Raw genomic sequence first — 26,907 nt, forward strand, 5'->3', positions numbered from 1 at the left:
GGTGCTCCTCTCGTCAGCTCTGTCCCTGCCCCTGGAGCTGTCACGGGGGGGATGGAGCATGAACTCCTGTTTCTCCCTAGGGGTCAGGGCCGGAAGCAGGTAGGGGAGCAGGTGGAGCTCAGCCTCTGCGGGAGCACCTGTAATCGCTGGGCTGGGTGGTGCGGGGCCAGCAGCTGAGGACCTGTGGGTCGTGGGAGTGGCAAGGCTCGGGGAAGTCGAACAGCCTGTCTACCGCCGGGCCAGATGACAGCCCGCTCTCCTGACTGCACCTGTGGGGACCCTGGCTGCAGCTTGGGGCTTGCATCTGCGGTGACAGCACAGCTCCAGGCCGGCAGGGCTGACAGCCTGGCACAGAATTCCTGTGGGGGCCCTTAGGGTGTTGGTGGGGACGTGACCCTGGAGGCGTTGGCAGGGCTCAGAGGACAGAGGGCAGGGGAGCCAGCCAGGGAGTTGGGTTCTCTTGGATGCGAGAGCATGAGGCTCTAAGAGCCGAGGATCCATCAGGAGTAAGGTGTGACATGTGGGCAGTGACGTCCCCACCTGAGGATGTTTCCAGAGGAGGACACCTTTGCAGGTCATGCCAGCCTTCAGGGGCACGCAGTGTGGCCAGCTCTGCGGGCTGAGCAGGGGCCTGGCGGGGTAGATGGGGCAGCCCTTCTCTAGGGGGAGCCCCCATGCCCTGCCGTGACAGAGGGGATGCCACATTCCCACCTCAGGCTGGCTGTCCTGACAGGTTCCTGAGGGCCCCCCACATCCCATGTGTCCAGCTGGAGGGGCAGGTACTCGGGCATCTTCAGCCAGAGGACGGGATGCAGCTCACGGGCAGGACCAGCTAAGGGTCATGGGCACCCAGGGAGTGAGTGCTGGGCCTTGCCATCTGGACACGGACCCACCGCCTGACCCTGAGTGACCAGGCATGCTAGGTCCTTCCAGGGGTGTGCAATGGGGGGCTTTCTTGAGAGGTAGGCCCAAGCCCAGGTGGGCAGGCAGAGTGGGAACTGCAAATCCCCGTGGCTTCTGCCTCCCCCTGCATCCTCGTGGGTGGACCTCGGGCTCAGGGAAGGCCAGTGGTGGGGACAGGGCCCTGGGCCCGAGACCCTGCGTCCACACCACTACCAGGCCCTTCCTGCCTGCCCTCTGGATGTGCTCGGTGTATGGAGAAAGCTACTGTGAAGTGTCTGTTTGGATGACTTTCCAGTTTGAATGCAGTTCAACGATGTGTTCTGAGCTTTCACTTTGGAACTGGACACATCCGGGAGACGGTGGGGAGGAGCCGTCCGCGGCGTTGACTCAGAACCCCCACCCCTGAGGAGAGAGGGTGGACGTTCCCCAGAGGTGCCTGCCGGCCTGCTGCTGAGCAGCTTGAACAGCTCCAGCTTTTTAATTATTGTGCAGAGGAAGCACTTAGCTTTTCTGTTGTGGTCAGCAGAGAGATGCGGCTTTCCGCTTCCCTGGGCACCAAGCCTGGCTCTCCGCTGCCCCCCCCCCACCCGACAATGCTGCAGTGTCTTCAGGGCTCTCCGTGCTGAGCAGGGATGCGTGGGGGTGTGCTCACACCCATAGCTGTGCACACGGGCGTACTCACACACGCGTGCACACGTACGCGTGCATGCATCCTTCATCCCCAAGTCCTCTGACGGACGTGGCTCCCCAGGCTCTTTGGGAATTTTGAATCGAGTGTGAGCCGTGGAGGGACACGTCATAGGAGAGAGACCATGTCCTTTAGCCAGAGGAGCTGCCACTCACCGCAGGCCCTGGGACAGTCCCTTTGAGCACTGTGAGCAATCGGGACCCCTACAAGGGCCCTGGGGGGAGAACAAATGTTTTCCCAGGATGCCGCACACCCGGGGTGAGGAGCAGGGCTCTTCTCCCCAGAGCCTGCCCAGAGGTGGGCCCAGGACGAGGGCGAGGGGACTGGGGCGCCGGCCTGGGGATGCTGGGGGCAGGGGTGGTCCTGGCCTCCAGTGACAAGTCTCCTGTGACGTGGGCTCCTCGTGTGGCGTTGTGGGCGAGACGTGGCCTTTCCCCCAGCTGCCACCCCTACACTGAGGTCACCACACAGTGGAGACAACTGGTGCATGGCCTGCAAGCTGGGAGCTCGGAGAAAACGTCCTCTTGGGAGGTTCTTCAGGGGTGGAGTTGTGCTGTCTTTGATGTGGAGTCCCCAAAAGGGCAAAGGCTCCGGGCGGGACAGCCCCGCTGCTCCGTCACAGCCAGTGCATGGCTCCCAGCGGCTTCTCTCCTGTCCACGAGGCACACACGGGCACGAGAGCCCACTGCATGCCCGCCCCGCTCTGGATATTCTCAGACCACACGTGGCCACCAGCACGTGACCGCACTCGACTCTGTCTCCCCGACGATCAGCAAAGTGGAAAGCTTTTCCACGTATACGTTGGCCGATTTTTGTGTGTTCTTTGACCTGCCACGTGCCTATCCTTCGTCTTTCTGTGCCCGTGTGTCTTTCCTCCACGACCTGCGGGTGGTCCCGCAGGTGGCCCGGCCGTGATTGCTGCTGCCGGCGGCTGTCCCTGGGGATCGTGGTTCTGTCCTCCGCTCCATTTCTTGACGTGCTCTGGTCTTTACGTACTAGATGCCTTCTCCACACCAGACAAGTGTTCCCTGCATCCTGTTCCAGTCTTCTCCTCCGTGTGGGGCCTCGTGTTCGCCGCAGCCTGGCCTGAGTACCTGGGTTCCAGCACCGACCCTGCCAGGCCAGGCGCGCATCCCCATGTCCCGTCAGTGCAGGGCAGGGGGGAGGTCCACTGTGCCCGCCACCCCCTGCGCGTCCCCAGGTCCGTGCCGCATGTCCTTTCTCGTGCCAACCCCAGCGCTCCCATGGCTGCGGCTCAGTCCGGGTAGCCGCAAGACCTGTCTTGGCTCTGGTTGCACGTTTATTTTTCGGTCTGAATTTCGGAAGCAATTTGTCATGTTTTGAGAAATTGACCACGTGTGTTGATGGGAACTAACTGCCACTTTGGGGAATGGACTGCTGAGCCATTGGGAGCATGACCTCCTTGTCCCACTAGAGATGGCTTCCAGCCGGCGTCCAAGTCCAGTGCGGTCTCCCCTGTGGTCCCATCGGCTCCGGGGGCTCAGGTCTGTGTGGCCACTGTGAGCGGGATCTGCCCAAGACGCTTGCCGCTGTGTTATTGTTCCCGCTCCTGGCTTGTGGGATGCGCTCAGGTGGGGCCCGGTTATTAGATGCTTTCATTTGTTCTAATAGTTTCTCAGTCGATTCTCTCGGGTTTTCTAGGCAAGTGGTTGTTCTGGCCACACACCATTAAAGCTGTGTGCGTTTCTTTTCAGGGTTCGTTCTTCTCGCTCTTTTCTTTGTCTCGTGGGCTGGCCAGGATTCCCGTCATGGCGGGCAGACTGGCATCCCCGTGTTGGCCTCGATTTCTGGAAGATTCCTCTTGTTAATTAAGTTGGGGATGTTTCTTTTTACGTCTAATGTATCAGTGGATTTTGATTTTTAACAAATGTTTTCTTCCGTATTTGCCAGTGTAATCCGAATGGATTTCCTTCTTGAATTTTTTAGTATAATGAAGTACATTACACTTATATTAGATAAACTCTATTTGATTTTCTCCGTGCGATGTTAATAAGCTACTGGATCCCATTCGCTAACAGTTTATTCAGGCTGTTTGTATGTAGAGTCTTGAGGGAGACGGCCTAATGTCTGCATTGGTTCTGTACGGGTGTGATTTCAGTGACGGGTTTGGGCCAGCCTTGGGAAATAAGCAGAGGAGCTTCCATTTCTTCCTGGGCTCTGGAGCGGTTTGACTGAGGGGGCAGACTTGAGTGTAAAACCATGAGGGCCTGGTGCCTTTGGTGGGAGGAGCAGGTCTTTGACTGTTTACCTTCTGGTAGTCCTTCCGACTGACTCCTTGAGCACCAAGGGGGTGGATGCGAGCAGGACAGAGAAGCAGAAATCCCTGGCTCCCGGGGGTTCCCCTCGCCACCCAAAGGCAGCAAGCACATCTGCTGCTAAACAGGAAGGCTTCAGCTTCAGGCCAACCTGGCTTCCCACCCCGGTGGCCTCTTCCTAAGCTTCAGGACCTCAGTGAAGCTCCTCAGGCTCCATGAGCCCGTGGGTCCTGATCTCAGATGATAGGCATGGTGAGTCCTGGCTCCGTGCAGTTTGTTTTCGGGACCCGTGCCACCACCCCGCGGTGCTGCCGAGGCTCTCCCTCCCGCAGGGTTGGAGGCTCAGGACATGTGATTGCGTGTGCACTGGACTGCTGAGGGGGACTTCTCTGGCTGTACACCAGGCTGCACACTTCCAGTCCCATCCCTGGCCTCCGGCTGGATCCCACAGGTCAGCATCACAAACCCCAGCTCCCCGAAGGGGCTTCCAGCTGACCTGGAGAGGGCAGGATGGGGTGTTGGCTGTCCCAGGGACGCTTGGGGTCAGAGCCTTTATCCCCCAGAACTTGGCCAAATGCTGGCCAGCCAGCCCAGAATTAAACACTGATGCAGACTAAGCCGTCTTGTGCCAGGGGTTATGCCGAATGTCTCACACGCACCTCCTTCTTACCCCTTTACAACCAGCCTAGGAGGATGGAAGGCACCCTCACTTACAGATGAGGAAGCTGAGGCTCAGAGAGGGCTGGTGACTCCCCTGGGGCTGCCCAGTGTGAACTGATGGGACAGGCCTGAACCACGCTCGAGTCCTCAGGACCCTCGGCTACCGCCTGGGCCTCATGCGTTTGTGTCCACGGGCCCTGAGAGTCCCCGGGCGGAGCAGGGATGCCCCCCACCCTGCCCGGGGGCAGGGGGGATGCTCTGCCCTGGTCCCAAGGGTTGGCAGGTCTCACGGAGGGGGCTCCCCATCTTGTCCTGAGGGCACATGAGGGCTGGGCAGATGGATGCCTTCCTTGGGCCACCAGAGCACACAGTTCATGTAGACATCAGCAGTCCTTTGGTGCGACCATCACAGGAGATGTAAAGATAACCAGCACAGTCTCGGGCTTCCCATACTTTCTCCCTAGCTCCCTCAGGTCAGGCAGGGAGAAGGGAGCGGGAAGTACACTGTGTCTGGGCAGCCAAGCCAGGGTCCTATTCCTGCCCCACCTGGACCACCTCAGCTGCGGCAGGGACGGGGGGACAGCACGCCACTCCCATGTGCCCAGAAGCTCTCAGGGACACACGCCTTGGGGGCTTAGGGAGAAGTCTCAACCAGACCCCGATGCCTCGGGGAGCGTGGCTCAGCCACGGGCACCTTTCCAGGAGACCCCGGGGGCTCTGGCCCTCAGCTAGCACAACAAACGGCCCTGGGCTTTCAGCTCTGCTGGGGGAACAAGGCAGGATGCCAGGAGGCCTGTGGGGTGTCCGTTCACTCACTCGCGTGTCCAGTGTCCCAGCGGCACCAGTAGGGATGAAGGGCAGCGCACCCTTATCGCCTGCCCCAGGGGTGTGGGGCCAGGCCTCCCAGCTCCTGGTGCACTTCCTGTCCCCCCCCACCCATGTCCCCCCTGGAAGCCCCTGGAGCTTCCAACCTCTGAGCTCTTCCACGGACCCTGCCAGCTCTGGGCCTTGAGACTGGGACAGAGAGAAAACCCAAAGCAGCTCACACCGGGGAAGGAATCAGGGGCACCCATGCCTGGGGAGCCAGCAGTCTCTCGAGGCTTTCAGCAAGAGAGGGGCAAAACAGAGAAGTTACAGCCCCCAGCCTCTGGCCACGTGGTCCTCCTGCCTGCCCGCGCCTCCCCACAGCCCAGCCAGCTTGTGACTAAGGAAAAACATGCGGCCACACTGATGCAATTAGGAAAATGTTATTTTTCAAACGCTGCCAGATCCTCGGGGTTGACCTTGTAACCTGGGAAAATAGCATGCGGGCGTGTCGGGCCTGCGCCTGCCACTTGCAGCTTTGACCTGGGACAGTCCTTGAGCAGCTCTGACACCTGTGGGATGGGGGTGCTGAGGCCCCCTTGTTGCGTGTCCAGGGGACAGGGAGCGTGGGACGGGCCCTCGCTGGGGGCTCAGGGAACGTGCCTGCCCCTCCGGGTTTGAGGAAAGGAGGGTTTCTAGGCTCCCGCCCACCTGCCCAGAACCTGCGTGGATCTCGTGCTCCAGGTGAGTGCTGCTCCCAGCCTCTGGGCACAGCCTTTTCCAGCTTGGGGAGCAGAGTGTGGTCAGCAGATTCCTGTGCCTGCCTGGAGGCTAAGTCCGGCCCCTGCGTCCTCCTGCACTCTCCTGCCAGTCAGGCTTTAGAACAGGGAAAGGGCCTGCTAAGGTGGAGGACACCGTCCCCAAGCTCCTTCTGCTCTCCCAGGAGGCCCAGCCCAGGGCCCACCCACTCTAAAGAATCACAGCTGATGTGCTGCCCTCCTGAGGGTCTTGACTCTTAGAGGAGCCTGGTGAGGGCGAGCCCGGGGCGTGGGGGCTGCGAGGGGAGGATTCCTGCTTTCTCCCAAGCATCCCACCATGGGCTGTCTGGGAAGCAACACCAAGGGGTGATCTGGGGCTGGACTCACCTGGAAGGTCAGCTGGTGCCAGAGGACCAGGAGTCCAGGGGGCTGGTTGAGGTCGGGAGCCTGGGTCTCTGTTTGCACATCTTCGCCACAGGGATGCGTGTCCCCAAGGTATCCCATTAAGAGATGCGTAGCTGCCCTGCTGGGTCAGGTGCCACCGCGTTGTTATGGGGTTATGGGGCTCAATGGGGTGGCTAGTGATCCTCTCGCCTGGAGAGCAGAGAGGGCTGATGTGCACAGGGCCTTGGGAGCTGCTGCCCCGGAAGGCCAGGAGCCTGGGGGTGGGTCTGCTGGCACCTACCCCCACTTGTATCATGGGTAACTAGCCAAAACTCACTTCAGTGTGGCGATGGGGACAAGAAAGGGGCAGGAGCCCTGGAAGACACATGCTTGCACCTCAAAAAGCTGAAGACCACCAGGGATCCCCTCAGTTTGCCTAGTCTGGCCCCCAATCCCCTGTTCCAGCCCGGCCAGGTCTCTTCAACTCAAGTGATAGGGGCAGGGGTTTCTGTGGTCTCAGAATCCTGCTGATACCGCCAAGGGCAGTTCCGGGGCCCAGAGAGACCCTGCCTGCCCCCAACGACATCCCCTCCTAGGTGCTGATCTGAGACAAGCCACTTGGCCCCAGGGAAGCCGAGGACAAAGACCTCTTCTTAAGTCTTCTGGTCAGGCATCCCCCTCCCTAGGAGCCTGAGGGTCTGGGAGGAGGTCTTTGGGAAAAAGACAGGTGTTCTGGACCTGGAGGAAAGCTGAGCAGAAAGCCTTAGCAGCAAGGATTGTGGAGGGGGCCGCTGGGAGGGCTTCATGGCCCTGAATTGGCCTTGACAAACCTCCCCGTGTGCTCTGGAGTGAGCCCCAGGCAGGTGCCGTGCATCCCAGTGGCCACAGGCCTGGCAGGCAGGGTGGGGCTGCGGGGGGCAGGCCAGCGAGGGTGGGAGGGCTGCACTGAGTGACCGGGGCCTGCAGGAGGCAGGGCTGGGGAGAGAGGGTGGGACTGGGGGGTGCAGCCAGAGTAGGGGGGTGCTGCTCTGGGCTGATCAGGCAGGGGTCTTTGGAAGGGGAGGGGGATGCGGGGGGGAGGGGGATGCAGGGGGGAGGGGCAGTGGGTGCAGGGAGGGGGAGGGCTGTGCCTGTGCGTGGCTGACCCAGCGGGCAGGGGTCCCGGGGGGGGGGGGGGGGAGGGGGGGAGGGGGTGTTGGGGGGTACTTGGGGGTGCAGACCGGGGATGGCTCTCAGCTGACCCCGCGGGCGGGGGTCTGCGGGAGGCGGGGCTGGGGGGGCGCGGGCACGGCGCGGGCGCGGGCTGAGGGTGCGCTGGCGTGTGCCCGCAGGCAGCCCAGCGGCGGGGACGGCGGCCGCGGGGACGGCGTGCGCCCGGACACCGCCAGCTTCAAGATGAGCGACCTGGACACGGAGGTGCTGCCCTTGCCGCCGCGGTACCGCTTCCGGGACCTGCTGCTGGGAGACCAGAACGACGACAGGTAGGGGCGGGGTCGCCGCGCTCAGAGCTGTCCGCGGTGCTGAAGGCCGGTGCGCCGCCCGCTGCCCTTCAACTTTCCCGGGCTTCCGGGCGGGGGAAGTTTCGGGCGGGGGGCTGGGCGAGGGGGGAAGCGTCTTCCTTCCGGGAGGGGGCCCGGGGGATGGGACGGGGAGCTCTGTGCTGGGGGGTCCTCCCAAAGACCGCTCCCTGGGCCTGGACTCCCCGAGCGTGCGGCGGCCCCCAGCCCCATTGGAAGCTCTGCTGATTTGGGGAACAAGGCCAGGGCCGGAAGCAAGCCCGTGGCGGAGCCCGGGAGTCTCGCTGAAGGCTGGTGTCCTCCAGACTCTGGCTGGGGCCATTTATTCTTAGCTGAGGGAGTGTTTTTCAAGCTTCTGTCGTGGTTCCTTACAGAGGGTGATAACGTTCCCTCACCTCAAATTGTCCTGGCTGGAGAAAAGCAAACGAGTCTTTCGGTAAGAGACCAGCAGAACCAGCTCTTGGGAATAATTCATATGCCAAGGGAGCTGGCAGGAAGCTGGAAGAAATGTTGCTTTTCTCTGCCTTTTCCCCAAATAGCTGTCTTGGGTAAACACCCGGCACTTAAGCTCTGTCAGCCTCAGGGGAGGTGCTTTTCCACCCGCCAGGGAGCCAGAGAAGGCGAGTGCAGGGGCTCAGTGGGGCCGGAGCCTGTGGGGCTTGGGAAGGAGCCGGTTCTCCTTGCCTTGTGTGCCGAGCAGCCCTCAGTGGCCCTGGGCACCTGCAGGTCCTTCCCCACCCAGCCCGAGACTGGTTGGGCCGAGGTCCAGTGGCCCCCACCCACAGTGCAGTCGTTCCCATCGGCACATGGCGCACGCTGGTTGAAATGGTTGGGAAGCAGGCTGAGCCCTCGGGATGATCCTTTACTGAAGCTGCAGCTGGAAAAAGTCACATTTGTGAACGAGGTCAGTGTGTAAGGAAGGTGAGGAGCTGCTGAAGCTTGTGGAAAGGGATTTTAAGACCGCTGTGCCCACCGCCCGAAGCAGAGCATCCTACCAGACCCCACCACGTCTGCTTGCGTTCGAATCGGGAGGAGAGCTGAGCTCACAGTGCTTGCCCACCCACAGTTGAGGTTGCGAGTTCAGCAGAGGGGCGTTCTGAATCCTGCTTCCTCTTGTCAGACTGAGAGTTGTAATAATAAGTAAGCCCCGCCGAGAGCACATGCTGGGAGAGTGTCACGTCACTCTGGGGACGCAGAGGGGTCAGGAGGATCCTGTGTGGGGCCGGGGCCCTCCTGCCCTCCTGGAATGCAGGGCAGGGCTGGGGGCTTTCCTGAGTCGAACCCGTGCGCTGAGCATCTTCTAAGGCAGCACCAGCCCCTCAGCGCCTACTCCCCTGGGACTTGGTGAAGTCTTGCAAACAGCAGCCCCAGAGATTTTTCCAATGTGGGCAGGAATGGCGTCTGTCGCCCCGAGTAGGCCGGGGGCCCCCGGATGCGCCGATAAATGCCAGTGTCTGCGGTTGATATAATTAGAGCGACACGTTGCTCCGCTTTCAGGAATGGATGGCAGAGGTCTTCTCCCTGCTCACCCCAGAGAGGAGGCACGGGGCCTGGGTGGAGGTGGCTGGCCCTTGGAGGGTCCAAGGGGCTCCCTGGTGGGGAGGGGGCTGCTGGTTTGCAATCTCCAGCCCGGTTCCAGGTGATGCTATGCCTGCTCACTTGGGGGCCGGAGGGGAGCCTGTGATGCGCGGTGCTGGCTGCCCAGAGTTCCAGGAGCAGCCAGCTGGGGGGGGGGGGGGGGGGGGCCTGAGAAATGAGCGAGGTGGGGACCTGGGGGGGACTTTCCTCTATCCCCTGCCAGACACTGTACCAGGAGCCCAGTCAGAAGAGCTTCTCTGTTTTCAAACCTGTTTGGCTCAAGTGTGGCCTTGTCCCTCTCATGAACCCCTCATGCTCCCAGGCTGTGCTGCTAGGTCTTATTGGGGCCGGCAGAGCTGGAAAGAGGGATGGTGTCGGGGGTGGGGGCAGCTGAGATCACCTGAGAACCCCATCCCTAAGAACGCACACAGAGGGAGGCCCAGCCTGGGCTCTGAGCTGATACCCCAAGCTCAGGGAGGAGGAGCTAGGGGAAGCTGACTCTTGGAGGTCCCCTCCTGGATGCCTGTGACATGGGCCCCCAGAGCCTCTCCCTCAGTCCCCTTCTCATCCTCAGTGCCTGTGCCCCCCCCATCACTGATTCCTAAAGTGGAGGATGGAGGCAGGCTTCTGCCCAGCCCAGCAGGACCTCTTCTGCATGTATAGAGACCTTGTAAGGATGTTTCGGGGGGCAGGGGTCTGGCATGGGGTCCTGGGGCTGCAGGCTGTCCTGTGCACTGTGAGGGTGGGGGCTTGGGGGGACCCCACACACCATCAGCAGCATTATCCTGGAGCCCTTCTCCCCCAACCTTCCCCCTGCAGCCCCCAGGCCCCAGGGCAGGCTCCGTGGGGTAAGCGGGGGTGCTGCTGCCCTGACTCTTGGCAGGCTGTGAGTGGGCGGGCAGGGCTGTGGGCTTCCTGCTCTCCGGGGAAATAAAGCCACCAGCAATGAGTCACTGCAGCCTCACATGCTGTGGTCTTGGAGGGTGGGAGGGACTCGGCCCACGTGGGCCAAGGAGGCTGCTTCGGCCTCTCCTGGGGGAGCCGGGCGGGGGAGGAGGGCAGAGCCAGAGCTCACAGACCTTCCAGGGGGCAGCTGAGGTCTCAGGGCGACCTTCACCACTGCCCGTGGGGCCAGGCCTTGAGGTCCTAGGGAGCAGGGCTCTCCGCAGAAGTGCACCTGGGCTGTGCAAGGCCTGGGGCTCAGGACTCCCCGCCCCACCTCAGGGCAGCTCCCTGGCCCTGTGCCCAGGAGCCCAGGAACCCAGGAGCGGCTCAAGGAGGCCCTGCCCCCCTCCCCCCACCTCCACAGCTGACTGTCCTGTGCACCTGGGCACCTGAGCATGTGGCACCATGGTCCTGGGGGTACAGACTTAGGGGCCTGAGGGTCTGCTTCACAGCTGGAGGCTTCAGGGCCCCGCCAGCCATGAGCCCTCCTCCTGGAAGGGCTGCTGACAGCCCCAGTCACCCCGCAAACCGGCACTGTGATGAGACATCGACACAGGTGGGGGCTTTTGTCATCCTAAGTCTTTTTCCACCTTCTCCTGTAACACAGATGGGAGGCTTTCAGCCCCGCGCACCCCCAGGCTCAGGAAGATGCAGGTGGGCTCTGTGCTCTGAGGTACAGGGGGACACGGGGACACCACCACCTTGTCCCCCGCAAGGAGCAGAATTGTGGGAAAGGCTGGGGTGGGGAGAGCCTCAGGTGAGGACGAAGGGCCTGGCATGTGGCCACCTCCTGGCCTGCACGCCCCAGACCACCTGCTTCCCACAGCTGCCTGCCAGGCCAGGACCCAGCCAGCGGGGCAACGGGGGGATGGAGAGTTGGAGACAGTGTCAGGGCTGGCACCCTCCCCTCTCCCCAGGCATCTGAGTGGAGGACGGGTGGACCCTCAGAAGCATCCAGGGGTCAAGGCTCTCGGGGGCTCTGGGGTTTGGGGGGGAGCACCGGCCTGCCGCAAGAAGGACGCAGAGGCCAGGCCTCCAGGGGTCAGAATGCCACCCAGAAGGACCCCATTTGGCTGTTTGCCTTCACTCCCCTGACAAGAGGACGGAGCCTGACTTGTTTCTGTGGAGTTGAGCAACGCCAAATATTATTTCACACAACAAGCTGGGAAGCGGGAAGACAGGCAGTCCTGTGCTGCGGGGGCACAGCGGGGGCAGGGACTCGAGCACAGACCCCTGCCAGCCCAGCAGGGGGATGACTGACAGCCGTGGCCCCTGGGGCAAGGACTCCTCAGCTCTCCGTCCACTGGGGACCCTCAAACCCGGACTGGGTGCAGGGAGGAGCGAGCAGGGCTGGGGTCTCTGCAGGAGGCGTGCCCCTCCCCACGACCCCCCTCCCTCCGCTGAGCAGAAGGGGGTCAGGCCCCCCAGCAGCAGGGGGTCTCGGGAACCGTGCTGCCCTCAGGGCCACTCAGCTGTAACTGTTAATAAGTGGATGTTACCGAGCCTCACCGGAGATGCCACCAAGTGCAGACATAGCTCAGTGTGGCAGGGTTAGACCCACGCCAGCCTGCCCCCCGCCCAGCCCTTCCCCTCCCTTCCTCCACCCAGGGCTCCAGCAGATGTGGGAGGAGGACCTCCTGTAGATGTGCAGGGTTCAGAGGGGGACGCTGGCCTTGCTCACTGGCACAGGACCCAGGACCCTCCCGAGAGCCCCAGAGGGCAAGCGCCGGCGGGGATCTCTCCTCTGGAGGGGTGTTCAGGGAAGATCGGAGGCTGTGAGGGAAGCCATGGGGACAACAGGCTGGCCCGAGTCTTGCACGTGGGGGTTCCCTGCAGACTGATGAGCACAGAGGGCCCTGTCACAGTAGAGGGTGACCATGGACGTGCCCCCACCCACGCCTGCCAGGCTCAAAGAGCGGCTAGCTTGGCACCAGAGGAGCTCACTGCTTCGCCCAGGTCCTCCCTGCGTGGGGCTGCTGGGCGCAGGCCTCCTGGGGCCAGCCTTCTGCTCTGTGCCGTGACTCATGGGTGGGGCTAGGCTGGTAGCCCCATAGTCAGGTGGGACGAGGTGGGACCCCAGCTCTGCCCCAGCACCTTCTCCCTGCCCTGCCCTGGCTAGCGGCCTGTGTCCATTGCAAACCCACAGGCCTCGGAGGACACAGCCGGCCAAGGAAATGGCCAGGGCCCAGGCTGGTGGGGGCCCAGGCCAGGTTGAGGGTCTCTTGCCACCTCCAGCTCCTGCACGATAGGATTGGATGGTGCCCGGGCAGGGGGGCCATGGGGTTAAAGCCCAAGCCTTCATCTGCCCCCGGAGACCCTGTTCATCCCAGGGCAGCCACACCTGGATACCAGCCTTCTGTCACACCGGCCTCTCTGGTGGACTCCCAGTCTGCCTCCTGCCTTCCCTGGCTCAGACCCGAAACCCCTGTGCCTGCCGCAGCTCTATCCCGCCTGAGCCCTAGGCCCTCTGCCCCCACGCGCGCTCTGGGCGGTTTCTGTCAGAGTGTGGCCAGGGTGCTGTGTGTGGGCCCCAGGAGCTGGTGCCGGACGCCACGAGGCTGCTGCTCCGGGGATGCGTCTGGGACTAGCTTCTGCGCTGCCTATGTGATCGAATCAAGGAAAAGCCTGGGGTGGTGCCAGGTTCTGGCAAATTCCGGGAGCTGTAAGGAGCTTTAAGGGAGTAAAATTTGTGATTTTTCCAGTCACCTTCTGGGTCCAGGGCTCATCGCCTGCGAATTAGTGCAGAGTACGGCACGGACCCCCAGCGAGGGGGCAGCCAGGATCCTCCAAGGTCACGAAAACCATGATCAGTTTTGGTTTCAAATCGTAATTCCCTTTGGTGCCTGATGCGCTTCCCATGATGTACCGCTTAGTGCTGTAACTGCATCGTGGGTGGACCATCCCGCCTCACACCCATCCGGAATGAAGGGGGGAGGCGGTAGTGTTCAGGCCATGCCGCCGTCAGCTCGGGCTGCGTAACAAAATGCCATAGAACAGGCAGCTTAAACAACAGACACTGATTTCTCGGCAGCTGGAGGTCTGAGGTCAGGGTGCCAGCGTAGTGGGGTCCTGCTGACGGGCCCCTTCCCGGTTTACAGCCACCTACTCGTAGCGTCTTCATGTGATGGATAGACAGAGGGAGCTCTGTGACCTTAGCTAAACCCAGTCACCCCCCAGGGTCCCCCCTGGTCCCCCCCAATAGCATCACACTGGGGGCTAGAGCTTCAACATAGGAAGTTGGGGGGACACACACGTATTCAACCCATGGCAGGCTTAGGGGAGTGAGTTAACGCTGCAAAAGCAGTGGCAGGTAACCTTTTGTGGGATTAAGCTGTGCTTTGACTTCACATTTCTTAAGCTTTGAGGGCGTCCCAGGAGAAACTGGAGAGAGAGCCTGCTTGGAGCTTCCCACGTCCCCTCCTGGCTGGACGTGTGCCCCTGGCTGAATGGAGGCAGCCCCGCAGCAAAGGGACCTGTCCAGGGTCCCACAGCTAATTAGGGGAGCTTCAGGAGGAGTGGGGCTGCAGAAAGTACCCCAGGCCCCTACAGTGCTTGGAAAGAGCCCCCCCAGAATGCATGCTTACGTGGAGCCTGTGTACCCGATATTTTTTGGAAATGGGGTCTTTGCAGCTGTGATTACCGTAAAGCTCTCAAGGTGACATGATCCTAAGTTAGGGTGGGTGCTGAGCCCGGTGACAAGTATCCCTAGAGAAGAGAAGACAAGGGCAGAGACTGCGGGGACATGGCTTCAAGCCAGGAGCAGGGTCCCACGGGCTAGGAGAGGCAAGAAGGACCCTCCCCTGGAGCTTCCAGAGGGAGCGTGGCTCTGCCCACACCTTGATTTTGGACTTCTGGCCTCAAAACTGGCAGGAAATGAATTCCTGTTATCTTAGCCCCCTCCCCCCAGTTTGTGGCACCTTATGGCAGCCCCAGGCTGCTGACACCCCATCAGGGGGTAAAGTGTGGCAGGGGCCCCGAGAAGCCAGGGACCCAGGGACCCAGGGACCCGGCCCCTGCCCCCTTCTCTGGGCACTAAGGGTTTCCAACGTGGGGTTGTGGAGGGCAGCCTGGGCCTGCAGGGTGGTCCCTGCCCTTGTCGGGTGGGACCCTTGGCCCGCTGAGGTTGGATGGAGTCTGTGAATAATGTGGCCTGTCCTTTGCTGGGGTGTTTTCCAGGGCAGGTCCTACACTGACACTGAAAATATGCTTATAAGCAGAAGTGCCGGAAAAGAGGCCCCCGCCCACTGGGCCTCCCCCAGCCTGCGGGAAAAATGGCTCCTGGCTCCAAGGGCTCCCGAGGAGGGGCTGTGGGGGCCCTACGTCCTTTGTGACCTTGACCCCCGTGAGAGCCCAGGAAGGAGGCTGCTCTGCAGGCAGGGAACACCGCTCCCATGGGGCAGCAGGGGGCAGGCAGAAGGTGTTTGCACTGGGCAGGGGCTGGGGCCTGGTGCAGGTGTGTAGGGAGAGTCTGAGAGGACAGACGGAGACGTCCCCAGCTCCTCCCCACAGCTGTCTGCTGGGCAGGGGCAGCCCCCCCCCGTCTCGCAAGGCCCTGGCCGACCGCCACTGTGTCTCTGCCTTTTCTAGGGGTGGGAGTCCCTTCTGGGAGCTGAGCTGGCTGCACCCTCACCCCCTGGGGGCCCACGTGCGGGCTCCTTCCCTCCTCCCTACCCCATTTCAGCCTCAGTGGGCTCCTCAGCCTCCCTCGGGGCGCCGGAGAGGCTGAGGTGAGGTCACCTGTGGAAAGCTCCCGCATCCAGCCCCTGGAGAGCCCCAGGCCCTGCAGAGGCCTGCCCTGCCCCGCCCCACCCAGCTGACTAGCAGCCGATTGTCTCTGTGTCTCTGCCTCTCTGGCCAGTCTGTCCTTTGTTCTAGGGGCCCCTTCCAGAGCAATTAACCAGGGCCCAGGAGCAGGGAGAAGACCCCAGCCCTGTGTCCCCTTCTGGAGGGAGCGTGGCCAAGGACTCCAGCTGAGCCTGGCAGTGGCTATGATGCCCATGAGGGGAGATGTGGCCCCACGGCCAGGCAGTGCCCCCCCAGTGTCAGCACCCCCACGTGCCAGCCCTGTCACATTCCTCTGGACCCGCTGGATGGGAGCGGGGCACCCAGGCAGGCTGTGGGAGCTGCCCCAGGAAGACAGCCAGGCAGGGCCCAGGACCCCTCTCACATCGGCTGAACGGTAGTCCTCCAGAGATGTCCACGTCCTAATCCCTGGACCCTGTGAACGTGGCCTCGGATGGCAGAGACTTTGCAGATGGGACCAAAGTAAGGATTTTAAGATGGGGAGCGTACCCTGGTGGCCCTAAGGGCTGTCACAAGTGTCCTCATAAAAAGGAGGCAAAGAATGTTAAAATGGTAAATTTCGTTATGTATGTTTTTCCACAAAATGAAAAAAGAGAGAGAGACAGAGATTTTACACAGAGGAGCTCGTGTGAGGCCGGAGGCAGGGATCAGAGGGACGTGGCCACAAGCCAAGGGACACTGGAGCCTCCAGGGGGCACAGCCCTGCGGTACCTGGATTTCAGCCCAGCGGTACTGACCATGGGCTTCGGGGCTCAGAACTGGAGGGAACGGTCCCCGTTACGGCAGCCACGGGACACTGGAATGCACAGAATTAGTGGGGGACAGTGACCATCACAGAAATCACCCCGTTTCTGTCTGGGGTCTGCCTGCTGTCGAGCAGCCCAGGCGCCCAGGCCAGCCCCACCCTGGGAAGTGACTGTCTCCCAGAAGCACATTCCCAGTGGCATTTACGGGGCCTCCCCGAGACTCACGCCGTGTGCTGGGGGGGCCCTGGTGGTGCCCAGGGATTGCCAGAGGGCGTGGAGGGGAGCGAGGGGCCGGCGGGGTCTGGGGAGGGGAGCCGCAGCAGCCTGGCCGGGGGAGAGCTCGCCCCTCGCAGCTGCTTTGCTCAGACCAGGAGCACTGTGTCCCGTGTGGTTACACAGACTCCTCGTGATCTGGAACGGCTCCCACCCGGTGTGGCCCCCCAAGATCTCCACGGCTGCCCAGGACCGTGAATATGATGAGACGTCACCCCCGGGTTTATGGCACACGACCCAGGGTTGGTGGCTGAACTTGGTTTCTCCGAAACTCACGTGTTGGGGTTCCAATCCCCCAGTGCCTCAGAAGGTGACCTTGTGTGGAAGTAGGGTCATGACAGGTCATGAGGTCGTCGAGGGGGCCCCTGCTCCCACATGACTGGCGCCCTTTTATAAAGGGGAATTTGGAGGCAGGCACAGAGAGGACATCCGCCAGCAAGGCGAGGAGATCCAGCCCCGCCAGCCCCGCGGCCTGGGGCGTCCGGCCTCTGGGACGGGAGACCTACGTTCCTCTCGTTCGAGCCGCCCCGTCGGCGCTGCTTCCTTGCTGGCAGAGGGATTCTGCCTTATAATTAAGGAGACTCGTCCGCGATCTCTGAGTCAGTCAGAAGGAGAGTCTCTGGGTGGGCCCCGTCTTGCGCACGAGCCCTTTGAAAGCAGGACGTTTTCTCCGGTGGGACGCCGAGGAGGCGGAGGTTTGGGGCCCGGGGCCTCTGGCACCCCCTGCCTGGCGTTACCGATGGGGGGCCGCAAGCCGAGCCCCGAGGCAGCCCTTAGGAACAGAGCAGATGGCAGCCCGCAGCAACAGGCCCGGCCCCCCGCCACGGGGTCTGCGTGAGCTGCAGGCGGGAGCCCGGCCCCGCTGACACGGCCGCAGCCTCGCGAGCCCCCCGGGACAGACGGAGCCAGGCTGCGCTCGGACTCGCACTTGCAGCGCCGTGCGGGGCGAGGTGTTGGCTGCCGCAGCAAAGTCAGTGGCGACTTGTTACGCAGCAAAGGCAGCTGATACGTGAGGCCTCCTTCCTGTGGGAGTCCCGTCGTCCACGCCGTCCGGCTGCCCCTTCCCGGGCGCCTCAGCCCGTCCCTCCGCCTCTAATTTCCTCACACGCTGGCTGTTGGGTCCGAAGGCCCCGTGGACCGAACACGAAGGACTTGGGTGAGAGAACTTTTTAGGTGACGCTGTGGTCACCACGTGGCCTCGTGGGCTGGTTGTCCCTCCGCTGCCACGGCTGGGTTAGGGCCGGCCGCGCAGCCCTGCTCCGGTGCTCCGCGTGGACCCCGCGTGCATCTAAGGACCGTGGCCCCAGGAGCGTCCTCGCGGGGCCCTGCCACCTGCCTCGTCCGCGTCTCGTGCCCGAGAGTCAGTCACGCTCTTCTGCGAGGGCTGCTTCTCCCCGTGGACGGGAGCCGGGCGCACACCCTGTCACGTAACTGCTGCCGAAAAGGCAGGAAAATGCGCACCGTCCTCTCTCTCTCATCACCCATTTCCGGAGGAAGGCACGTGTCCTGGCAGCCTCAGCCGTGACCCCGCGGGGCTGCTTCTCTGAGCCTCCTTGTGGGGGCGAGTCACAGAGATTCAGCAGTGTCCCCCAGCACGCCCACACCCCAGTCCCTGGCACCTGGGGCGTGTCACCTCTGCTGGCAAGAGGAACTTCGCGGATGTGATGAGGTGCAGGCTCTCGACGGGGGCTCCCGGATCGTCGCAGCAGCCCCGTGGTGTCATAGGGTCCTCGGAGAAGGGAGGGGGAGGGACCGAAGCCGAGGTCAGAGGGCGTGAGGACGGGACCCCGAGAACTGGCAGAGGCGGGGGACTGCCCCAGAGCCTCCAGAAGGAACCAGCCCTGCCCATACTTGGATTTTGGGACTCTGGCCCCCAGGATTATGAGATGGTAGATTCACGTTTTTCTGAGCCACTAAATTTGGGGTGATCTGTCACAGCAGCGGCAGGAAACTCCTCCACCGAGATTTAATCATTGCTGGTCCCGGTGCTCCCCTGTCCCTGCCGGGTCCAGTGAGAGCCCTTCCAGCTGGGATCTGTACCCTCCTCCCCAACTTCTCTTTATAGTGGATGATACACGTAACACAGAATTTACCATCTTAACTGTTTTTAAGGGCACAGTTCAGGGCATCTGCACATTCACGTTGTGCAGCCATCCCCAGAATGCGTTCATCTTCCCAAACTAAACTGTCCCCGTGAAACACTGTCCCCTCCCTCAGCCCCAGCCTGCCCCCCGGGTCTGTGGGTCCGACTCCTGTGGCCTCCTGGGCGTTTCCATTCATACAGAATCGGTCCCTGTGTGCCGGGCAGACCTCACTGGGCACCATGTCCTCCAGCTTCATCCACGTTGTAGCAGGTGTCAGGATGCCTTCCTTTGAAAGGCTGAGTGATAGTCCGTGGTGCGGACGGACCACCGTGGCTGCAGCATCTCGCATTCCCAGCAACAGGGCCCAGGGTTCCAATTTCTCCACGTCCGTGCCAGCACCTTTATTTTCTGTGTGTCGATAGCAGCCGTCCCGGCGAGTGCAAGGTGGTATCTCATTGTAGTTTTGACTCGCACTTCCCTGGTGACTGGCAGTGTTGAGCATCTTTCCGTGGGCTCGCAGGCCCCAGGCTGCAGCCGAGGCATCGCCCCAACCAGGCGACAGTGACCGCCGTCCGGACAGCTCCGGTTCACCTCTCCTGACATGGGGCTGTGGGTGAGGATCCCCAGGACCCCGCGGGCGCACACAGGGTCCTGGGGATCCTCAGGTTTGGCTTCAGAGGGTGGAGGGAGGCGCCTGTCTGGGGGTCCCCCGGCCTGCGCTCTGCCTGCCGCTCGGTTATTCGGCGCTCCTTTTCACGAAGCCTCTGCGTCTCCCTGGGTGCGGGAGGCTCGTGGGCCAGCCCTCCTACCTGTCCTCACACCTGTAGACGTCCCGCCTGCAGGCTTCACCTGCTCGCAGCTCCCTCTCCAGCCCAGCCGCCCAGTCCCCCACGAGACGGCGTCCAGCAGGCCCTTGAAGGATGTCCAGAACGGATCTGCTCCCCCTGTCCTCCCCATTCCCTCAGCCCTGATGGACTCCCCCGCCATCCAGTCCTCCAGAAGCCTGGCTACTTCCACCTGTCCTGTCCTCCTCTGCCCGGCCCAGCCCCTCTTGGCACAGAAGATGCAAAGTGGCCACCCCCTCCACAGGGCTGCTCTTGTGGTAGGGGTGAAGCAGTGTTGGCCGTGCTTGAGGAAAGGGAGCCTGCTCTTTTCATCCGCCCCTCCCGCCGTGGCCTTGGGGCTCGAGTTTGTCCGGCCCCGGTGGGAGCGGGCAGTTTGGGACACTCCTCGCGGTGCGCCATGGCCAGGGAACAGGGAACGCGGCACCTCGGGCCACTGCCCCGTGCCCAGGGAGGGGGGGGAGGTCTCTCCTCCACACACAGGGACCAGGGATCAGGGACCGTATACTAAACTGGATGATCATTTTCGAAATAAATCAAACCTTATGTAAGTGCTGCAGCGGCCAGCTGGAAGGGCCTCTGCCACCCACCCCATACAGAATGGCGTCGACGGTTGCTTGGTGGTCCGTCTGTGCACATCAGCAATGATTTCCGTTAGGTCACGTCATACCGAACACTGGAAAAACCTTCCCTCGTCACCTCTTATCCTGGACCTCAGAAGCCATCACCACGTGAGGACTGAAGGCTCTCCCAAAATCCAGAAACAGGAGAACACACAGCAGCCACGGTGGATGGGCCAGATGTGCGGGCTTCCCTGCCATGGACGGGACGCATTGGCCGCCACTGCTCAGGGACCGCGAGCTCGTGTCCTGTCTGCGGGTGAAAACGCATCCCAAGGAGCCTTCGGCTTCCCTGCCCCTCCTGGGGCGGCCGGGTGAGCGTCCCTGCCATCCGGCCCTGCTCCGTTACTGACCGACACACGCGGAAGCCTTGGCATTGCCCGGTGCCCGGCGCTGCAGAGCCCAGCGCTCACCGGGTGCAGCCCCGCTCCGTGTCGCTCCGCAGGGAGGGGGACAAGGGGCCGCCATCTCCTCGCCTCCTTCCCCCAGGGGCAGGCAGGGGGCTTTGCCCACATAAACACCTCGTCCCTTTAGGGCAGATTCCTGACAGGGAACGCAGTCCAGGGAGATGCTGCGAGTTTGCTGAGACCAGCGAATGGCTCTGCACCAGACCTTCCTGCCTCTCCACGTCTGGGGAGGGACCAGGCAGGGTTTGGGGGTTCTGAGGCCCACCTTCCTCCCACAGACCATCCGTAAGCCAGACAAGCGGGAGCCCCTGGCCTGGGCGTCAGGGTTTGGGCAAGTCAGCAAGGCCTGGAGCCGCTGGCCACTGTGGAGGACAGCCGTGCGTCTCAGCACCTCCTGCACCCGGCGGGCTCCAGCCGGAGCCTCGGCGCCCCCAGCACCCACACCTGCCGGCTGTTACCCCGCGGAGCCACCTCACCTGCCAGCTCCTGGCTCCGTTTCTCCACCTCCTGGGGAAGCCACCTCCTACCTCCGTGCCTCAGCGCCCCACTTCGCAAAACCGAAATCTGTCCTGTCTCCTCGGGCTGTTCCAGTTCGCTGCGGTGACCAGAGCTGTCCCCAGCGGGGCATCAGGTGCAGACGGGGCTCCACGAAGCAGCTGCTTTGTCCAAAGCAGGGCTCTTGTGCCTGGCACGGAGCCGAGCTGAGCACATGGGCACCACTCGGTGAGTGCCCCCATGGACTCCCCCATAGCCCTGGGAGGTAGGGGATGGGGAGGATGGACAGACAGACCGCACATTTCCCACCTGGCCGGGGTGGACCCACCCAACCTGAGCAGGCACCAGGGGTAGGGCCCGGAAGGTGGGCACCGTTCTGGGCAGGCCATCCGGAGCCGCACCTGGCTCCCAGGACCCGCAGGCCGCCTGGGACTTGGGCACAGGGCGGGGATCACCAACGCTGGTGGGCTCTGGCGGCTCCTGCCTGCAGAGGTGAGTGGCCAAGAGCCACCAGCTGTCACCGCGCCACTACTGCTCCCCTCCCCCAGCGCCGCCGTGACTGTCGTGATTCTTACTACTACTTCCGTTACAAGGCGGCCCTGGCCGCTGGGCGCCGAGACCCCTCCCGCCGGGGCTCCTCCGCGCGAGGAGGGAAGGGGCCCTCGCGTCCTGCCGTCCCCTGCCTCTCGGTGGTGCCCCCCGCCCGGCCGGGCCGATCCACTGCGGCGGCGGCGCGGGGAGCGCGGGGCGGGGCACGGAGATGGGAGCACCGCCCCCGCCGCCTCCCGCCCGTGCGCTCCCGCAGGATGGCGCGGGCCAAGCTGCCGCGCTCGCCGTCCGAGGGCAAGGCGGGCCCGGGGGGCGCCTCGGCCGGCGCCTCGGCACCGGAGGAGCCGCACGGGCTCAGCCCGCTGCTGCCGGCCCGCGGTGGGGGCTCCGTGGGCAGCGACGTGGGCCAGAGGTAGGGGCGCGCGCCGGGGGACCCCGCGTGCCGCCGGGAGGGGCTTTGCTTCTGCCGCTCGCATCCCGCACGGGCTCCGCTGAGCTGCACCTGCCGAGTCGCCTCAGCCCCGGGAAGGGGGGGGATGGCCGGGTTCCCCCTTCGGAACCCTCACCCAGGCGTCCGGAGCCTATGCTCCCCGCCCCCCCAACTCTCTCCTGCTCTCAGTAGCTGGTACCGTGGGCCTGCAGGTAAGACTGGAGGGGAGAGGGAAGACAGGACCCACACACTGTGCCAGGTGGCTCGGTGACCCCTGCCCGGCCCTGGCCCACTGAGCCCACACTCCTTTTGGTTCCAGCGGCTGCTTGTGGGGAGGCAGGGCCAGCGTCCGCATCCCCACTTAAGAGGCGGGCAGCATGAGGCCCAGGGAGGTTGGGGGCCTGGCCAAAGGCTGCACAGCAGATTGGAGCTGGGACACAGTCAGGTCTCAGGATCTCTGGGGACAAGGGCCCGGAGCTAGTGGCACCCAGGGTGCAGGAGGCCCGTTTCCTGGGGAGGGGGTCCACTTGGGGAGGGGGCATCACAGGCCCTTCTCCGGCTCCTCCCAGGGGCAGGGTTGATCACAGCACCCCCATTTCCCGGGTGAGGACACTGAGGCTGGGTCTGCAGCACTAGTACTTAGCCAACAGCTTCTCTGTGCAGGGAGCCCTTCTAGATGCTGCGGGGGGAACAGAGATGAATCAGACCTGCCCTGGTGTAGGCACACGTCGTGGGCACAGAATCCTGTGTCTGGCAGAGAGGTGCAGGCTGGGCCAGGGTGAGGAGAGCGGGGGCTCCCAGGGCCGCTGGCCTCCAGGGAGGGGCACCAGCAGCCAGGGCCGAAGCCCGGGGGTGGGGGTGCCAGGCCTCATTAAGGTTGGGGCGGAGGTTGGCAGGGACTTGGCCTGGCAGATGGCAGGATCAAGAGTGCCTAGGGAGCCTCTCCCCTGCCCCTCCTGCCTGGCTACAGGCTGTCCAGGCCCCTCCCTGCCTTCACACCCGTTTCTGGCTCCTCAGAGCACCCCGGCCGGGGGGGGGGGGGGTGCTGCCCAGCAGTTATCCCCATTCCCCAGACCAGACTGCTAAGGCTGGAGATTAAGTGCCTCTAAGAGGCCCCGGAACAGCTAATGAGTAGCCTGGATGGGAAGGAAGCAAGTGCTGGCCAAGGCCCTGAGGACAGACTCCTCTCCTCTCCATCGCCTCTTGGACGCTATGGGGGGCAGTGACTCCAGAGGCTCTGGTTACAGCCAGCCCAGCCCCTGCAAGAGATTGGCTCCCCTTGCTGTCCCTGTTCCTGCAGGGACGCAGAGATGGCAGGTCCTACCCAGGCTGCATCTGAGCCTGCAGTGCAGAATGGGAGCTCAGATGGCAAGGCCACCTCCTCCAGGAAGCCCTGTCCCATCCCCCCACTCTCCTGCTCCCGGTTCTGGGCTGGTGCTTACATGGGTGACTCATTCTGTGCCCAGCAGCCCCTGAAGTACGGGGTCCCTATCAGCCTCCTTCTGCAGAGCAAAGGGAATTGTCTAGCTGCACAATATCAGGGCCTGGAGCCCTGCAGCCTCATGTCCCCGGACTTTAGACACACGCCATGGAGTTCATTCTGGACAGGAGCAGAGAGCGCCCACAACAGGTTCCTGAGCAGAGACGGACTTGCAGGGCTCCTTAGGAACTCAGGCATGACGGAGCATCCCGCACAACTAGGGTGCTGGGAACCTTTGTCAGAGGGAGCCAGGGGCCACAGCTCCTAAAGCTGGTCGCATCTGCATGCCTGGCTGCCTTCTGGGGCCAGCCAGTGTCAGAGCTCCCTGGGCCATGAGGCAGCACTGGCCTTCCCCAGGGTGGCCCAGAGCCTTCTGGAGGCTTCACCATGGCTGGAGAGCCTGCTCCCAATGCCATGCCCAAGCCCCCCCCCCCCCCCCGCCAACACAGTGCACCCTAGTCACAGGGACAGTGTGGGCCAGCATGGGTCCCCCCACCACACACACACACACCGCCAGCCTAGGCTCCCTGGGCTCTGAGCTCATAGGTCTTTTCCTTCCTCTGTCCCTCCCCTTCCCCATGATTTGTGAGGCCAGGAGTGGGAGGGGAACAATGGTTAGAAACTGTGACGTGGGGGTGGGAGCGATGAAGCCCATCATTCAAGAGCTTTTGAGCAAGGGGTCCAGTGAACCCTCCACATGGGTCAGTGCTGCTCTGGGGCCCCCTGTGCCCCCAGCAAACCTGGGGCTGGGTACCCTTGCCCTTCCCAGGTGCTGTGGCAGGTCAGGCACGCTGACCTGGAAGGACACACAGGGTGGGAGAGGAAAGGCCTGATTACTGGGAACCCCTGTCAGGGTTGGGGTTCTTCTGCAAAGGAGGGGCTCACGGGTATACCCTTGGAGGGGACACCTGAGTGGGTAGCCTGGAAGGCATGATGGCAGCCCCAGTGAGAAGGGAAGGGCTGCAGAAAGATCTAGAAGGGAGAATCCGGGGTCTGGGAGTTGTGGGGAGTGCGGGCAGGGTGTGGGGGGCACCCCGTGGACAGCTGAGTTGGGAGAACTCCAGGGGCCAGCGTCCCTCCTGTGGGTGTGGATGCCCCAAGGGGAGGGAAGGAGCGGAAGGCCAGAGGCCAGGATGGAACTCAGGTCCTGTTTGAGGCAGCAGGCAGAGGCCGGGGTGTCCCCGGGGCAGAAAGAAAGGAAGAGGGGTCCCCAGGGAGGAGGAGGAGCAGGGGGGCCTGGGCGGAGGAGTCGTGCACTTGGCCGTCCAGCTGTCTGTGCCCCGCCATTGGTAGTTTCAGGGGAGGGGACATCCTCAGAGGGGTCTCACTCAGAGCTAGGCTGATGGGCAGGGTTTGGGGAGTAGAGGGTATCCCTGCCGGGGGGGCTCCGCGCAAAGGCCCAGCTGTGGGGCGGGGCCTGGGGGAAGCGGGGCCTGCGGGGCCGGGGCGGGGTCAGGAGAGGCGGGCCTGATGGGCGGGGCCTGGTGGGGGCGGGGCCGGAACAGGTGGCTGCAGCGCCTGGCCTGGATTAGGATCCCCGTGAGCCCCAGGTGGGGACTGCATTGAGTGGCCACTGGGCGCAGTCTGTCCTCCTGGCAGCGTCTCTGGCCACCAAGGATGGGCCTGGAGGGGCAGGGCCATCCCTGCTTGCAGGGCCCTGGGAGCTTCTGTGAATTGTGGGGCTGAGGACGGAAGGAGAGCAAGGACTGCAGGAAACACCTTTCCCTCTGCGCTCCCGCGCGGGGTCCTCCCCGGGCGCTGGAAGCCCAGCACTAACCTCCACATCTCGGGGTCCTTGGGGCTCCAATGTGGTCCTGCTTTCCTGCTGTTCTTCCCAGGACCCCATGTGATTGCCGTGACCCCAAGCCTGCCTGTCACAGTCCAACAGCAGCAGCAGAGCCCCTCCCCCACTGGTCCACTCGCCCTCTTCCCCTTCATGCGGCCTGTGCTCCTCCAGGAACCCTGCCACTCTCCACATCCCCCCCAGCACCCCCACCTACTCTCAGTGAGTTCCTAGCTCCACCGCAACAGCCATGGCCCTGCCAGGCTCCTGCCACCCCCACACAGCTGTCACCCCAACTCAGGGCTCAGGGCAGTGCCGGGGCCAACGAAAGGGAACCTGAGCTGGGCAAACGTGTAGGATCTGCCAGAAGCTCCCAGTGACACCAGGCTGAGGCCTGGTGAAGCCCTGGCTTCCCCTGCTCCGTGTGGAGCCCAGCCCCACCGCACACCCTGTCCAGACCTCGTTCCCCGGAGTGTCCTGCAGCCCCGCTTTGCCGACCCAAGCACCAGGAGCTGCCGGCTGGGGCACCAGGAGAGGAGCCTGCCTGCCCAGAGGGCCCTGCACAGGGAGCAGTGGGCGTGGGCCTGCAGCCCTGCCCATGGCTAGGGGCTGCCCTGCCCTACAGGCCGGCTCCTTCCTCCCTACCCATGGCCTTGGGAGGCAGTGGGCCTCTCTGAACCTACGCTTCCTCTTCTGGAACATGGCTGTTTTGAGGACTAAGAGAGGTCCTGAAGTCTTCCAGATGGGCACGTCATCAGCAAAGAGTAGACTTTCTGCGGGCACATACACCCCCGTCAGCCCCCCAGGGGCCAGTCCCCCGAGCCCCAGAGCTCCCACCAGCCTCCGCTCCAGCCCAGGCCCAGCCGTCTTGGCATCAGCTGCATGTGGCCAGGCTGGCAGAACCCTAGGGCAGGCGACCCAAAGGGCAGCAGCTCTGTGGTTGCTGGCCAGTGGAGGGGTGCACCTGGCACCCCCTAAGAAGCCTCAGCACCCCTGCCCTCTCACTGGGAAGTCAGGATGCAGGGCCCGTGGGCTCTGTGGCCAGGCCCACGGAGAGCAGGTAGCAGAGTGGGGGTGGGTAGACTTGAGACAAGAGAGCCTGGCTTTCGTTCTCGTGTGGGAACTGGCCCTTGCCGAGTCAGCTTGCCGGGTGGAAAGCAGGGCCTTTCCCTGGAGCCGGGCTCATGGTGCCTGGGCAGGCTTGGCGGGAGCAGGGACAGTGAGCGCTCGCCAAATGGGCTGATCCTGTCCTAATCCCTGGGCTGAAGGTGGGTGGCCTTGGCCTTGGCCTCGGGTGGGGTCCGGCCTGGGCGGGGGGCGCGTGTGCCAGCTGCTGTGTTGTGCTGCTTTCTTGGGCACCGAGGGGGCCAGGCATGGTCACTGCCCCGCTGCAGGCTGCCGCCCGTGGGCTGCTCTGCCTGCCTGGGGGCTCCGTGGGTTGGGGGGGCGCATGCACATAGGTGCGCCCCCACTTCCCTCGGATCCTGCCCAGAGCCTCCTTGAGTGTCCAGGAGCCCAGGCCCTCCATCCATCTGTCTTCTGTGTTGACGTGACCATCTGTGTCTGTCCCCAGGCTTCATGTGGAAGATTTCAGTCTGGACTCCTCTCTGTCTCAGTAAGTGCTTGCAGGGAGGGGGCCGAAGCAGGTTCGGACAAGCATCCCTGCACCCGCAGCAGACCCTGGGAGGAGGGGGCTCAGGCCCTGCAGGCTCTGGGGGGATACTCCAGGCAGGAGCAGGCTCGAGGCGGCACCGGCCACCACCTCCCTGCGCCAGCAGGAGCTGCGGGCCTGGGCGATGAAGCTGAGGCCAAGGACAGGACGGTGGGCAGCCCCCCGGGGAGGAGCCCTGGAGTAGGAAACAGGGCTGTCCAGAGACAGAGA

At 63.4% G+C, this 26,907-nt stretch overlaps 1 protein-coding gene across 9 annotated transcripts in view; it reads left to right on the forward strand.

Annotated features, from left to right (window-relative positions):
- KCNT1 (potassium sodium-activated channel subfamily T member 1) overlaps window positions 1–26,907 on the forward strand; it is a 65,333-nt gene that overhangs the window by 3,260 nt on the left and 35,166 nt on the right. For 2 of the 9 annotated variants that reach the window (XM_032418570.1, XM_032418571.1), the window contains exons 2-3: window positions 7,805–7,954; window positions 26,599–26,640. In XM_032418570.1, the coding sequence (XP_032274461.1) occupies window positions 7,805–7,954; window positions 26,599–26,640 (192 nt within the window). Of the gene's footprint in view, window positions 1–6,004; window positions 6,076–7,804; window positions 7,955–20,470; window positions 21,012–21,589; window positions 21,745–26,598; window positions 26,641–26,907 lie in introns of those variants that run through there. The other 7 variants (XM_032418574.1, XM_032418575.1, XM_032418573.1 and 4 more) reach the window with 5 other exon arrangements.

The sequence above is a fragment of the Phoca vitulina genome, unplaced genomic scaffold (genome assembly GCF_004348235.1).
Source record: "Phoca vitulina isolate PV1807 unplaced genomic scaffold, GSC_HSeal_1.0 scaffold21, whole genome shotgun sequence".
Lineage (NCBI taxonomy): Eukaryota > Metazoa > Chordata > Mammalia > Carnivora > Phocidae > Phoca > Phoca vitulina.